A 12,789-nucleotide genomic window follows, 5' to 3' on the forward strand; every position below is an offset into this window, starting at 1 on the left:
GAAATACTCTCCCAGTACCTGAAAGGTGCTGTCTCCGATGGGGACAGTCTGGGATCAGAGGGTACAGAGAGGAAGGAAATGAAGCACCAGACCCAGCGAGGACCACTAGGAAAAGCTGTCTGGGCAGTGAATATTCCAAGGGCTGGGCAGGGAACGGCTCTGGTCCAGGGGGTAAAGGAGCAACCAGAAGACCAGCTTCCACTTGAAATGGCTCCCCTCACGGGAGGAAGAGTAATCAGGTGCAGATAAGCTGATTCTCATCCGCTGCCCCCTTCCAGCCCCACGTCCCACCCCCTGCCCGTCTCTAGTGGGTTTGTATCCAATCACATGGATCCCTGAAATGTCTTGAAAGCCATCATCTCCTTCAGTGGAAGCCCGAGAGCTCTCTGGCACCACAACCATCATTACAACTAGAGGGCAGGATGAGGAAAGAGGCGAGGACCCAGACTGATGACTGATTTTGGCGTCTGTGATGCACTCAGTGAGAAACTTGGTACATACGGTGCAGGAGGGGGGGAGTGGCTTTAGTCATCCGCCGTCATGCCTTTCACTGGGTCCTTTTGTCTCATCTGCAACAGAAAAGAGGAGAAATGCAAGGTGTTTGCTGCTGCTGGAACTCCACCACAGGCACAAATTCCTCCTCCTCAAGCCTGCCAGCGGATAGGGTAGAGCATGTATTTTGCGCACAAAGCAAATCGGAAGAATTGAATTCTGCGTACACAGGGCCAATGCCACACAATTTATAGCTCTGTCACTGGTCCCAGCGGCCATGATTTCTAGTTCTCTCCCCTGCGTCTCAGTGTTGGGGTTTAGTTCTTAAGCTCCTCTCTTTCTTTCATTAATTGAACAAATATTTATGAAGCATCTTTTTTTTGGCAAGGCACGGTTCCCAGCCTGAAGATTCAGCCATGAACCAAAACAGACCAAGTTTCTCCTCAGGGAGCTTACATTCTGGGACAAAGTAAGGGGAAGACAGAGAAACTAGTCCACGTCAGATGGGGCTGCAGGTTGCTGGGATGGAGAATGGCTCAGGGGAGGTGCTGTTTTATGAGCTGCCTGGGGAAGGCCTCTCTGATAAGTGACGTCTAAGCAGAGACCTGAAGGAAATGAGGCAGGAAATCCTGTGGGTACTCAGGGGCGGCGGTGGGGGGGTGGGGGTGAGGGCGCAGCAGGAAACATTTCAGGCAGAGGGAACAGCAATTCCCTTTCCTGGGCTCTGCTTAGAGGCTTCGCCTGGGACTTGCCTGTTTCCAGGGCGGGTGTGTGTGTATGTGTATGTGTGTGTGTGTGTGTGCACGCAGGTTCCATCCCTGGTTGGGGAGGACCCCACATGCTGTGTGACATGGCCAAAAAAAAAAAAAGAGGTTTTGGCCAGTCTGCCCAGTCAGCCAAGTGGGCACAGGGATGGAGAGTGCAGGTGGCAGAGCTCAGCTTGGCAGAAGTGTGAGGCTGCTGGAGAACAGAACAGGGTCTTCTCTGGGAGCACTGAGTGGTCCCTGTCCCCTGCACCTTTCAACAGCAGTGGACACAACTTCTTGTTGGGAACACCGTGCTGGTGATTGCTCTCAAATCCTTTCCAACTTGAAAACAGTTTCTAATTGCAGGATGTCTATAACATGTCTATTATAACTTCCCATTAGACATGTCTTCACTGTCCATGAATTTTCTGTGCCAGGTATCAGTCTTTACTCATTCAACAACTTTTGAGCCCCTCAGAGCATAGGCGCTGGAATCAGACTGCCTGGATCACATTCTGGCTTCATCACTAAATTGTGACCTTGAACAAGTTACTTCACTGCTCTCTAAGCCTCAATTTCTGTAATAATAAAAATAGAGATAATAATAGACACTACATATGTCATGGGGTTGTAATGAAGATTAAGCTATTCAGGGAGAGTACTTAGCACAGAGGAGTGCTTGGAACGCTGTACATGTTATCAGTCCTGTTATGTCTTTGTTCTAAATAGCACAGCGAACACGCCATGTGTGCACATAACACTCAAGAAGCTGCACGTTTAAGCTACAGCCTCCTCAGTTGTGCTTTATTCACTAGACTTCAGCCACATTATTCAGAGACTCTATCTCATCAGTAGTAGCTTTCCACTGGGAAACACCTTTGAATATACTTCCTGCCACATTTCAAACCCATGACCGTTGTTTACCGCCCCCCTAACTATTATAAATCACTGAGCCCACGTGGAACCTGAACATGAGAAAAACATCCTCCCGGTCCTCCCCAGAGTTTCCCATAGTCACTCCCTACTGATAATGATTACTGTGATTATATCTAAGCTCGCAGCTTGGTCTTTCAGGTTAGAGTTTTCTCAAAATCCTTTTCTTTCCTTGGCTGTGCTGAGCTGCTTGTGGGATCTTAGTTCCTTGACCAGGGACTGAACCCAAAGCCACAGCAGTGACAGTTCTTAGCTCCCTCTTGGAATGCCTCTTCCCTGTAGATTTTGCTCAAAACTCACTTTCCTGAATGGTAGCTTTAAATTTATATTGCTCCTATAACTTTGGTTATCCATAGTAATTAATAAAGTACTTTATAAGAGCTTAACAAACTCAAGATTTTTCTTGAGTCAAATTTTTTAAAAGACGGAAAGTTACCCTTGTGGTGTGAGGTCGGAATTGGAAGTATTTGTGTGAACGTAATAGATCAGAGAGAGATAGAAATAGCTACAGATGTTAAAATCCCTCCAGGCCATCCTACAAGGAGGTCTGGGATCAGCAGCACCCCAAGAGTGATGACCACACCCAGGTAAATAAAGGTAACTTCACCCGGACTAGACAAGAAGGACAGGCAGAATACAAGGAAAAGAACACCGAGCCTGTGACCTTTTGGTCTGAAATACAGACGCTGGATCTAATCACGCAGAAGCACTGGACTAACCCCAACTGAAACACCGTCTACAAAATGACTAGCCTATCACCTCCACGAATGTCAAGGTCATGGAACTCCCAGAAAACAGAGGCTGCGCCAGACTGAGACTAGGAGGGTGCGCTGGTGGACGCTGTCTTACCCTTTCCTTCGTATTCTTGTCATTTTCATTAAGTTTGAAACTCTTTCAGAAAACAACAAAAAAAGAAAGTCCTTCAAAATAATTACAAAACCCCCTACCCCACCCCCCAAACCAAAAATGGGAACTTCCCTGGTGGTGCAGTGACTAGGACTCCATGCAGGGGACCTGGGTTCGATCCTTGGTCAGGGAGCTAGATCCCACATGCCACAACTAAAGATCTGGAGTGCCCACAACTTAAGACCCAGCGCAGCCAGCCAAATAAATAAATGTGAAAGAAGACAGAAATGCACTCATTACATGGCTGCTCACTAATGACCATTCATGTACATTTTCAATAATCAAAGAGGCTAAGATTTAGTATTATGGGAGCAAAGCTTTTGGGTCTCAAGCAGATACCTATAGACCCTGAGAGCTCACTGCCTGGCTTGCATTTACTAACGCAAAGCCAGGTCCTGTTCTCCTATTGCTTGAAATAAGATGCAACTTCCTATCAGGAAACACAATAGCTTCCTTTACTCTCAAAGACAAGGTCCCCCCACAGAGGGTGCACCGAAATAAAAATGCAATATTTCATTCTTACAATGAAATGTTCTAAGAATGCTTATTTCCTGTTTTCAGGGGCCTAAAATGAGAGATTTTATCTAACGTTTATAGTGTTCCTCGGATCAAGCCATCACCGGCTATCTATGCACATACAGTCAAGGAACACAAAAACAGAAGCTCCGGTCCTGAATGATTTCTTTTTAGCAGGGCTTTGCTCTAGGCAATGAGGCCAGGGGCTGGAAGAAAGGGACTTTCATTCCTCTACTTATTTTTATTTATTTATTTGGTCGTCTTCTTCTTTTTTAAAAAATATTTTTCTGCATCTTTTGAAAACTGCTTTTCCTATAAGTATGAAATACACCTTTGACTTAAAGGAACTTGTAAAAGTATCAGTGTCAATTTCCTGGGTGTGATATCATATTATCATTTTGCAAGACGTAGTCACTGGGAGAAGCAGATCTCCTCTCTGTATTATTTCTTACCCCTGCATGTGAATCTCACAATCATCTCAAAATAAAAAATTCAGTAAAAAAAATTAAGCTAGAAGGAAATCTAAAAAAGAGGGGATATATGTACATACAGCCGATTCACTCTGCTGTACAGCAGAAACTAACACAACACTGTGAAGCAATTATACTCCAACAAAAATTAAGTAAAAAATTAAGCCAGTAAAAAAAAAATCATATATGACACTGAATAGTAACCACAAACCTGTTCTGAAAGCACAAGGCAAATGCGGAACTGAACTTCTTTAGAAGCCTACTCTATAAACAGGTTCAGCCTTTTGGGGGAGAAATCTGGCAATAAGTAACAAGAATGTTAAATCCTCTAATTCTACTTGTAGGAATTTATTCTAAGTAAATAATCCTAATTACCCAAACAATGGAGTGCATAGAAATTTCTCATCATGGCATTATTTATAAACAATGAAAACCTGCAAACAACATGAAGGAAAATCCAACACGGGCCAGAGAGTACAGAGCAAGATGCAGCTACGTGAGAAACGTGTATGTGGAGGGACTTTTCTCCTGGTTTGAATGCTGTTACAGTGTTTAGAGAAGAGTGAGAGGACCACCCAGGCTCGTGAAGCACCATCAGAACCAAGTGTGTAAGAATTCTTAAAACGTTTATAGTGGTTGTTTTTAAATAGAGTACAAGTGATTTTTTTCTATTTTTTTACTTTCCTAAAAACTGTTTAATGCTCATACATTACCTTAATATCAAAAAATTTAAATATTTATAAAGAAAATAAAGCTGCTCCCCTATTTCAAGATGCTGGTCAATATTCCAGGTGGTCTGCTCTGGGGTCAACCGCTGCTGGGCAGGGTGGAGGGAATTAAGACTCCAAGGACAGCATCAGCTTCAGAAGACAGGGATCCCTCGGCCTCAGAAGAACTCGCTCTGCCCTCTGCAGGCACTACAGGAATCTCAGATACAATCTTCCACAGCCCAGCACAAGAACCAGGCACTGAGTGTTTTAATCTGAAGACCCTTGTCTATCACAATCCCAAACAGGGAACTCTGGGATGTAGTATCATGCCAGGCACTTCATTGCACAGGGATGTTTAGGTAATTGATAGGTAATAGGTCCAGTGTTTAAGACTTAAAATCTAGAAGTAATGGTGAATCATCAGTGAAAAAGCCAGAGGATGGAGCAAGGGCCCTCTTCATCCATACTAAAGTGATGAGAAAGAGACAGGCACATTCAGACTCAAGCAAATGGAAAAGGAGATTGTCTACAGAGACGCTCAGAGACAAGCCCGCCAAGTGAGCCCACAGAGCAAAGAGTGCCACGAAGCCTCTGAGCTCCATCCCAAAGTACAAAGTCCAGAAGGGATGGGCAGTGGAGGGATCAGAGGAGCCAGAGTTAGAGAGGCAGACCCACGGGGGAAGACGAGGACGAAAATGCTGCAGGGTCTTCAATCATGTGTTCGTTGCTGTTTTTCAGCAAATGTTCTAGAGAGTCCTGTAAACAGGGAAACAAGCTGTTTTGTTGGGGTTTTTTTACAATTTTTAAAATGAGTCCTCTTCTCCCTATCTCATTATCTCGAGTTAATGACCAAGGTCCAGGAGGTACCTGCTCTCTGAACTGGAAGGTATCCTTAACTTCTCTGCAAAGAATACCCGTGGCACAGGTAGCCGAGAGGATGTCGTGACAGTGCGTGTCAGATGTCAGCTCCCCACACGTGACAGGCACATGGGAAGACCTCATAAACGTCAGCTTCTATTAATAATAAAGGACGTTACTGTGTGGGAATTCCCTGGCAGTCCAGTGGTCAGGACTTGGTACTCTCATGCCGTGGCCCTGGGTTCAATCCCTGGACAGGGAACTAAGATCCCGTAAGCCACAGAAAAGCAACTTATTGCAAATCAACTATATACTTCAATTAAAAAATATGGATAGATAGATATGTTTATGACTGGCATGTTCATAAGACAGGGAGTTCCCCATTACAGGAGGTGCTCAAGCACAAGCTAAGGGGAAAGGGCAGAGAAGACTCGAGCACTGGCCACATAATTAGACTAAATGACCTTTAAGGTACTTTCTTCCACTTTTGAGATTATGCGTTTCTTAAGAACAGGACAGGAGAGGAGGGAGGGGAGAGAGGGAGAGCCACTGCTCCCCCACAGGCACACATTTCCTGACATTTTTGTTTTTAGGGCAAAGGCCTAATCTCTTGATCCCTTGTTTCTCAAATCCTTGAGCCTCATCCAAGAATGGCGGGTTCACCTCCCAGAGGACAAGAGTTATGGCAGGGGTGACTGTGGCCTTATAGTGACCTCTTGTAACTCACAAAACAACCCACTCACCCCAGACTGCTATGCCTTGGTTTAAAGAATAACAGTCATAATTTCTATCACAAACTTGGAGTTAATCATGGCAGGCTGGATGCAGTGCAAGCATTTACTGCTATTTCTCCTCCAAAGCTTAGCATGATGACAGTAAAGGAATTAAAAAAAAAGAAAGAAAAAAAGATGGAAAGATGGAAAACTACAAAGACAACAAGAACAGAGGAGGAGACAACAGCAGGTAAGAGATGGAAACAGCATTCTGGAAGACGAAAGGAGGACGGAGGAGCAGTGACTAATCTGCAGAGCAGCAGGAGCTGCGGGTGAGGAGGGCAGCCGGGAGGGAGCGGACCCACTACTGCCGCAGGTTCTCCAGAAGCTTGGCAACCGGCAGCAGCAGGTGCCTCTATGTGGAGGAAGTGCGGCTGGGGTGAGAAACGGGTGACTTCTTTGCAAGTGGAAATAAAGAAGAGTTTGGCTCTGGCGTGTCCTGTGTTTACTCCCCTGGTTCTCAGTCTACCCCTAGGACCTTTCCCTAGATCAGCTCCCAAGATGCTGGCCTTGACCAGCCCCATGAAAAAAAGGCTGGGGTGTCCTCTTGAAGCAAAATGAGCAGCCCAAGAAAAACAGACTCAGGAGCCTGAAGTGGGAAGTCCCAGTGAAACCATCTGACTACACTTCAGTAAGCCCAGCCACTGATTCAGAACTTGGGTGAACTCCGAGAGATGGTGAGGGACAGGGAGGCCTGGCGTGCTGCAGTCCTTGGGGTCGCAAAGAGTTGGACACAACCGAGCAACTGAACAATAACAACAATTGATTCAGAGAGCTTCATCCACTTTTTGGAGCTTCACTCTTCACTGTGAATGGACAGCCCAGGACCCCCAGTCATTGGAGGGAAGCCCCTAAGAGGAAACACAAAGTCCAACGGGAAGAGGAGCTCAGGGGAAACAATGTTCAGGGGGAAGACAGACCTCAAAACCAAACGCAAGAACCAAACCCCATGCTTCAGAAAAGGAAACTGATGCCAAGAACAGAACAAGAAGTGCTTAAGAATGTCTTAAATTCAATAGAGGAGACAGAAGTTAACATCAGAAAACCTCTCCTAGAAAGCACACAAAAAAGGAGACAAAAAATAAGAAAATTAGAAGGTCGATTCATGATGTCCAACTTCTAACAACAACAACAGAAAATTCCAGAAAGAGAACAAAGGGGACAGAAGGGAGAAAATCATGAAACAGGGGACACAGAAACATTTTCCAGAACTGAAGAGATCTTCAGATTAAAGTGTCTATCGAGTGGGAGCAAAATGAATGAGAATGAACCAGCCTCAACTACTGATATTGTGGCAACCAGCCCAACCACGCACCCGCGTAAGACTCAAAGACACAACTTAATGATACAGACACAAAACTAAGCTAACAACGAGGGGCGCGTTTACTAACTTCCTAAGAAAACCAGAATTATCCACGGAAGAAATGAAAACCAGAGGCGGGGATAGGGTTCAGATATATATGTATGTGTATGGCCGAGTCCCTTCACTGTTCACCTGAGTTATCACAGTATGCATTAACTGGCTGCACCCCAATACTAGAGAAGGAAATGGCAACCCGCTCCAGTATTTTTGCCTGGAAAATTCCATAGACAGGAGAGGCTGGCAGGATACAGTCCATGCAGTTGCAGAGTTGGACATGACTGAGCTAATGTATGTATACCCCAACACAAAAAATTCAAAAAAAAAAAAAAGGATTGCAAGGGGCTACTTCTGGGGCCGCAACCTTGGGGATAGGGCAGAAGAAGCTAGCGTCTTCCTCCTAAGTGTGGGATACTACCTGAGTTCAAACCTATGAAAATACTTGTGGGGTGACGGTACTGACTGCGGCGACTGTTGCACGAACGTCTGTTTATCTGCAAACTCCGCAAGATGTACACATTAAATAGGTGCAGCTCTCTGTATGTCAGACCTCAGTGAAGTGGCTTTTTTTATAAATGGAAAAAAAAACCTCTGAAAATAAAACTTTGATAGAAGTATTTTTAGAAAGAGGAAAACTAAGAAAGGAGAGCCACACGTGAGCCAGAAGTACAGTCAGCACAAAGGCTCCAGGCCGCTGCGAACGGGGCCAGAACACGCCCCCAGTGGTTTTGCTTGCTTTCCCACCGCCAACTATTTAAAAAAGTCCAGTTCTAAGGAGGGATTTCTGCATCTGCAGTTATCTTGGACAATACAGATCATCCAAACTTTTGGCACAATTATCCACAGAATGGAGAAACAAAGACGAGGCCTAGGGACTGAAGAAGAACTCTGAGGACGAGTGCCCTCGAGCTGTGGACCTGAGGGAGGCAGCTCAGCAGATCCCCTGGACAGCCTGCCCAGAATTCGACCCCAAGAGTCTTATACTCTTTAGATCCCAAGAGTTTTTAAACGTTGGCTGTTGGCCAACGTTTCCATGACCCTGGGGTATGCTGGCCTGCTTGGCAGCAACAGGCAACTGGTGCTGCAGACTAAAACCTCAGAGGCTCTGTCCCTGTTCCTCCATTTGGTAACTTGTTTCTTTTTTTTTTGGTCAGGACTCAGGTGACCACAAGATTCAAGGCTTCTCTCTTACACTGTTAGAATCGCCAGAGCTCTGGACATTAAAACCTACCGCTTCCTGAAGATCTTTAGCAGAAGCAGGACTTGTGTCCAAAATCCTACCACTTCCCTGGAACTGCAGCTGAATGAATAACTTAAACATCTGCCTTCAACAGGAACTCACTCAGCAAACCGCTGCAACCAGTGAGTCAGCCCGGAAGTGTCATCCTGGAGGGTAGAATCCATTCCCCACGGGGCGCCCCCTCCAAGGAAGAGCACGTGGGCCCACTTTCCACCAAGACCAGCACAGCGCAGCGGGAGCACCAGTGTAGTGGGGGGCACCTTGGACCTGGGCCTGCATCTCACCTGAGGGCCCGCTGGAGAGCCAGGCACGGCTGTGCTAAGCTCTGCCTGCCACACACCAGGCTCCATGACAACCCTGCCAGGGCAAGGAGGGAGAGATGGATGGCAGTTCGTATGAAACAGAGCTTCCTGCCTTATTTTCAGCCCCAAGAGGCAGGAAGGAGACCCCGATGGCATGTAGAGGGAGGAGAAGCGGCCGAGTGACTGAGTGCTACGGCTCCTCCTCCCTTGACTGTGTCACCTGCAGGCTGTGTGACCCTGGGCCCGGCCTTGAACTCTCAGCGCCTCTACCTCCTCACCTGAGTGTGGGGAAACAGCGGCACCCCCTCACAGGGGTTGTGAGAACCACAGGAGATGGGCCGAGACCTGGAGAAGCCCTCCAAATGATGCCTCACACTGGTGGGCGCCTGAGTGCTATTTACTAACAGTCTCCTCAGAGGGAGTCTTGCAGGCAAGCAGCCCCAAATTCCTCAAAGGAGGCAAGAGGGGTGCTAGGTCTTCAGGCTCCCATGGAGCAGCAGATAGCTCTCCTTCTGGGAACCATGCCAAGCCAGAAAGAAAAAAAAGAGGCGGGGGCAAAGGCTCCAAACTCTAAAATAGCTCCAACGCCGTTAAAAAGGGGTTGTGGTGTGCGCTCCGCCGCTGTCCTCTGTGGGCTACGTGCGCGCTATTCGTGGACCAGCCCAGCCTGCCTCCGCCTCCCGGGGCCACCTCCGCCTCTGCAGCCCAGCACGGTTCCCCCACCCGGCTCTGGAGGACCGTTGCGGCAACTGTATTACTCACTTGGCATTCAGCACAGCCCGCCATATCTGTCTCTCTGGATATGCCAAGACCTCGACTAGACTGCAAGTTCAAGAGCACAGGCTGCTTTCTTCCTTGTAGTTCCCATATCGCCTGGCATTAGACCTTACCCACAGTGGACGCTGACATGTTCCTAGAACCACAGGACGGTGCCCTCAGTGAGCTGCCCCGGCACGACAGTCTCCTAGCGGACAGCCCCGGAGTCTCCTCGGGCCTCCCACGTACCTCATCCAGCTGTCTCTTCGTCTCGTCTTCCATCCTTCGAATGTCGTCCATCGTCAGGTCGACCCACTTGTCCAGCCAACAGAACAGCTGCCGGTGGAAGTTTGTAAACAGACGCCTCTCTTGCTATAAAAAGGAGGGACCCAAGTTAGAACTGGAAGGTGGGGGCCGCTGCGGCAGCCCTCTTGCCCACGCCCTCCACGCCAGCACCCAGTGTACTGAGAAGGTTGGGGGAGGAGTTGTAGGTACCCCACTGGCTGATCTGGATCGGTCCTCCAATCCCTCAGGTCAGTGACCCTTGCCTCCACATTTCTGATGGGTACGGCCTCAAGTCAGACAAGCCCCCGAGGAGAGAGTGGTGCCTAGCTTGCCCCAAGGCTCTGTGCCCAAGACAGGCAATCCATGAGCCAAGATCCCAAAATGACTGTGCCAAGTTTCCTCCTTGTCTCTGGAGCCTCAAGACCAGGTTAAAACTGGCCAGCAGCAGGGGGAGTCCCTGGCAGCCCAGTGGTCAGGACTCTGTGCTTCAACTGCCAAGGGCTTGGGTTCGATCCATGGTCAGGGAACTAAGATCACGCGTGCTGCGTGGCATGGCCAAAAATAAGTAAATGAAACTGGCCAACAGCTATGAAATGTTGCTGCATTTTACCAGACTCTCACACATCAGAGAGAAGACTACAGAGACTTCTTAGGTGCCACTGGGGCAAGTTACTCAGTTTTCCTGGGTCTCCCATTTACACATGTTATTACTTTTGTCTGATATTCTGTTAAAAAAAAAAAAAAGGAAAAAAAAAGCCTTAGATTTGTCTAGTTCAGTAATTCAGGGTACTAGAGAATTTGGTCCACAGTACTTTTTGCCTTTTGATGTCAAGCAAAGATCCTGAGTTTTATTTGCCATTTAATCGTAACAAGCCCCCTCCTGTTTCCTTCTTTTGCCTCAGTCTCCTTCCCATTTGCATGTGGTACCCCTGGATGAACAGCGTTAAACTCTAAGAGTCTGGTGCAAGGGGAAGTGGGGGTCTGGGAAATCAGACCTATATATCCTGATGCTGGCCACTCTAGGATAGAAGCCACATGGGTTGTATGATCTTCTCTTGGACAAAACACCCCCCACCAACACACTGGAAGGCCTCCCACCCTGGTCACTTACCTTATGTATAAAGTTTTCCACTTTGTTCTGCAGGCCCCACCACTTGAACTTGACAGTAACCAGTTTGTATGCACACATGTATGGGCAGTCTTTCTGATTTACAAGTTCTTGCTGTATTAGAAACACACCCACAGGCAGACAGGTAACTTAAGAGCTGACCTCTGGCTCTCCCTTTGCGCCCCCCACCCCCTCCCAGTTCCCCACCTCCAGGAGGGAGGCCCAACCACACTGGCCCCAGCACCCCCTGGTGGTAAGAGTGTGAATTGCACCTTCCAATTGGGGCCCAAGGGTCCTCGGCCTGTTTTGATAGACTTATATTTTGCTGGGTCCTCTTCTGCCTTGTAATCCTGTCAGAAGTTGGGGGTGGGGGAGGGGGGTGGGTAGGGAAGAGAGAGGGAGAGAGAAAGAGATCAGATTTTCCACCACAGTTCATACCATTCTTGATGCTTTTGGCGCAAAGAAAACATGGGAAAGTCTATAAACAAGATATAGAACTGTTTACATTTGCCTCTGAGGAGAGCTCTCTGTGATTTTGTCTGCCAGGGCTTGTTTTCAGTTTTACCAGACTGTGTGAGCAGGCTTGGATTTCCACTGTTTAAGATGGGGATTTGAAACCTGGAGTGAACATCCAGAGCACCAGGGAAGGTGTTTTCAAAATACAGTTGACCCTTGAGCAACGCAGGGTAATTTTTTTTATTTTTTTAGGGTAATTTTAAAGAACAGGTAATTCTAAAACAGCAGCTGGAGCTGAGAACAATCAGCCAGTCATTTCTGAAATCTTCCAGTCCCACCTCTCTCTGGCTTGTTCTGTTTTGTTTTTAAACTGCCTTGTTTTAATAAAATCACTACTGGAAATGTTCGATGTATTGACTTTATCCTCTTGTGTACTGCTGTCAATCTCCCTTCACTGATTTAAAATGCAGTCAATGCTGTGTGTTAATTAACAGTAACAAAAGTTTACTCTTGGGCTGTTTCTCTGCATTAACTAATGTGGGCAAGGGAAAACCCAAACTCCTTATAGCATCTGCTTATCAAAAATAACAAAGATATACAATCACATGCATTCACATACAGTGGTGAAGCACCTTCCAAAGTGAAGGAGATTACCTATTAAACCTTCCCTACCTCTGCTTCTCTCCACTCACACGAAACAACCAGAATCGACAAAACACTCAAAGGGCCATCCTCTCGGCTAGTGTTTCTGTCTGAGAACTATCTGGGGATGTTCCGTTTGAGGTATACAGATGCACACTTAGGATCTATTCACGTTGCTATGTATGTTATACTTCAATGAAAAGTTTTTGTTTTTTTGTTTTTGTTTTAAATCCACT

General features: G+C 46.9%; 1 protein-coding gene across 1 annotated transcript in view; it reads right to left on the minus strand.

The window, feature by feature from the left end:
- Window positions 1-12,789, minus strand: part of PITPNA (phosphatidylinositol transfer protein alpha) — a 35,826-nt gene that overhangs the window by 3,050 nt on the left and 19,987 nt on the right. The window contains exons 8-11 of the mRNA XM_061390629.1: window positions 11,728-11,805; window positions 11,459-11,569; window positions 10,312-10,434; window positions 502-569 (exon numbers count right to left, since the gene is read on the minus strand). Of these exons, the coding sequence (XP_061246613.1) occupies window positions 525-569; window positions 10,312-10,434; window positions 11,459-11,569; window positions 11,728-11,805 (357 nt within the window). The 3' untranslated portion in view covers window positions 502-524. The remainder of the gene's footprint in view (window positions 1-501; window positions 570-10,311; window positions 10,435-11,458; window positions 11,570-11,727; window positions 11,806-12,789) is intronic.

Source organism: Bos javanicus, chromosome 19 (genome assembly GCF_032452875.1).
Source record: "Bos javanicus breed banteng chromosome 19, ARS-OSU_banteng_1.0, whole genome shotgun sequence".
In the NCBI taxonomy this organism is placed as follows: domain Eukaryota; kingdom Metazoa; phylum Chordata; class Mammalia; order Artiodactyla; family Bovidae; genus Bos; species Bos javanicus.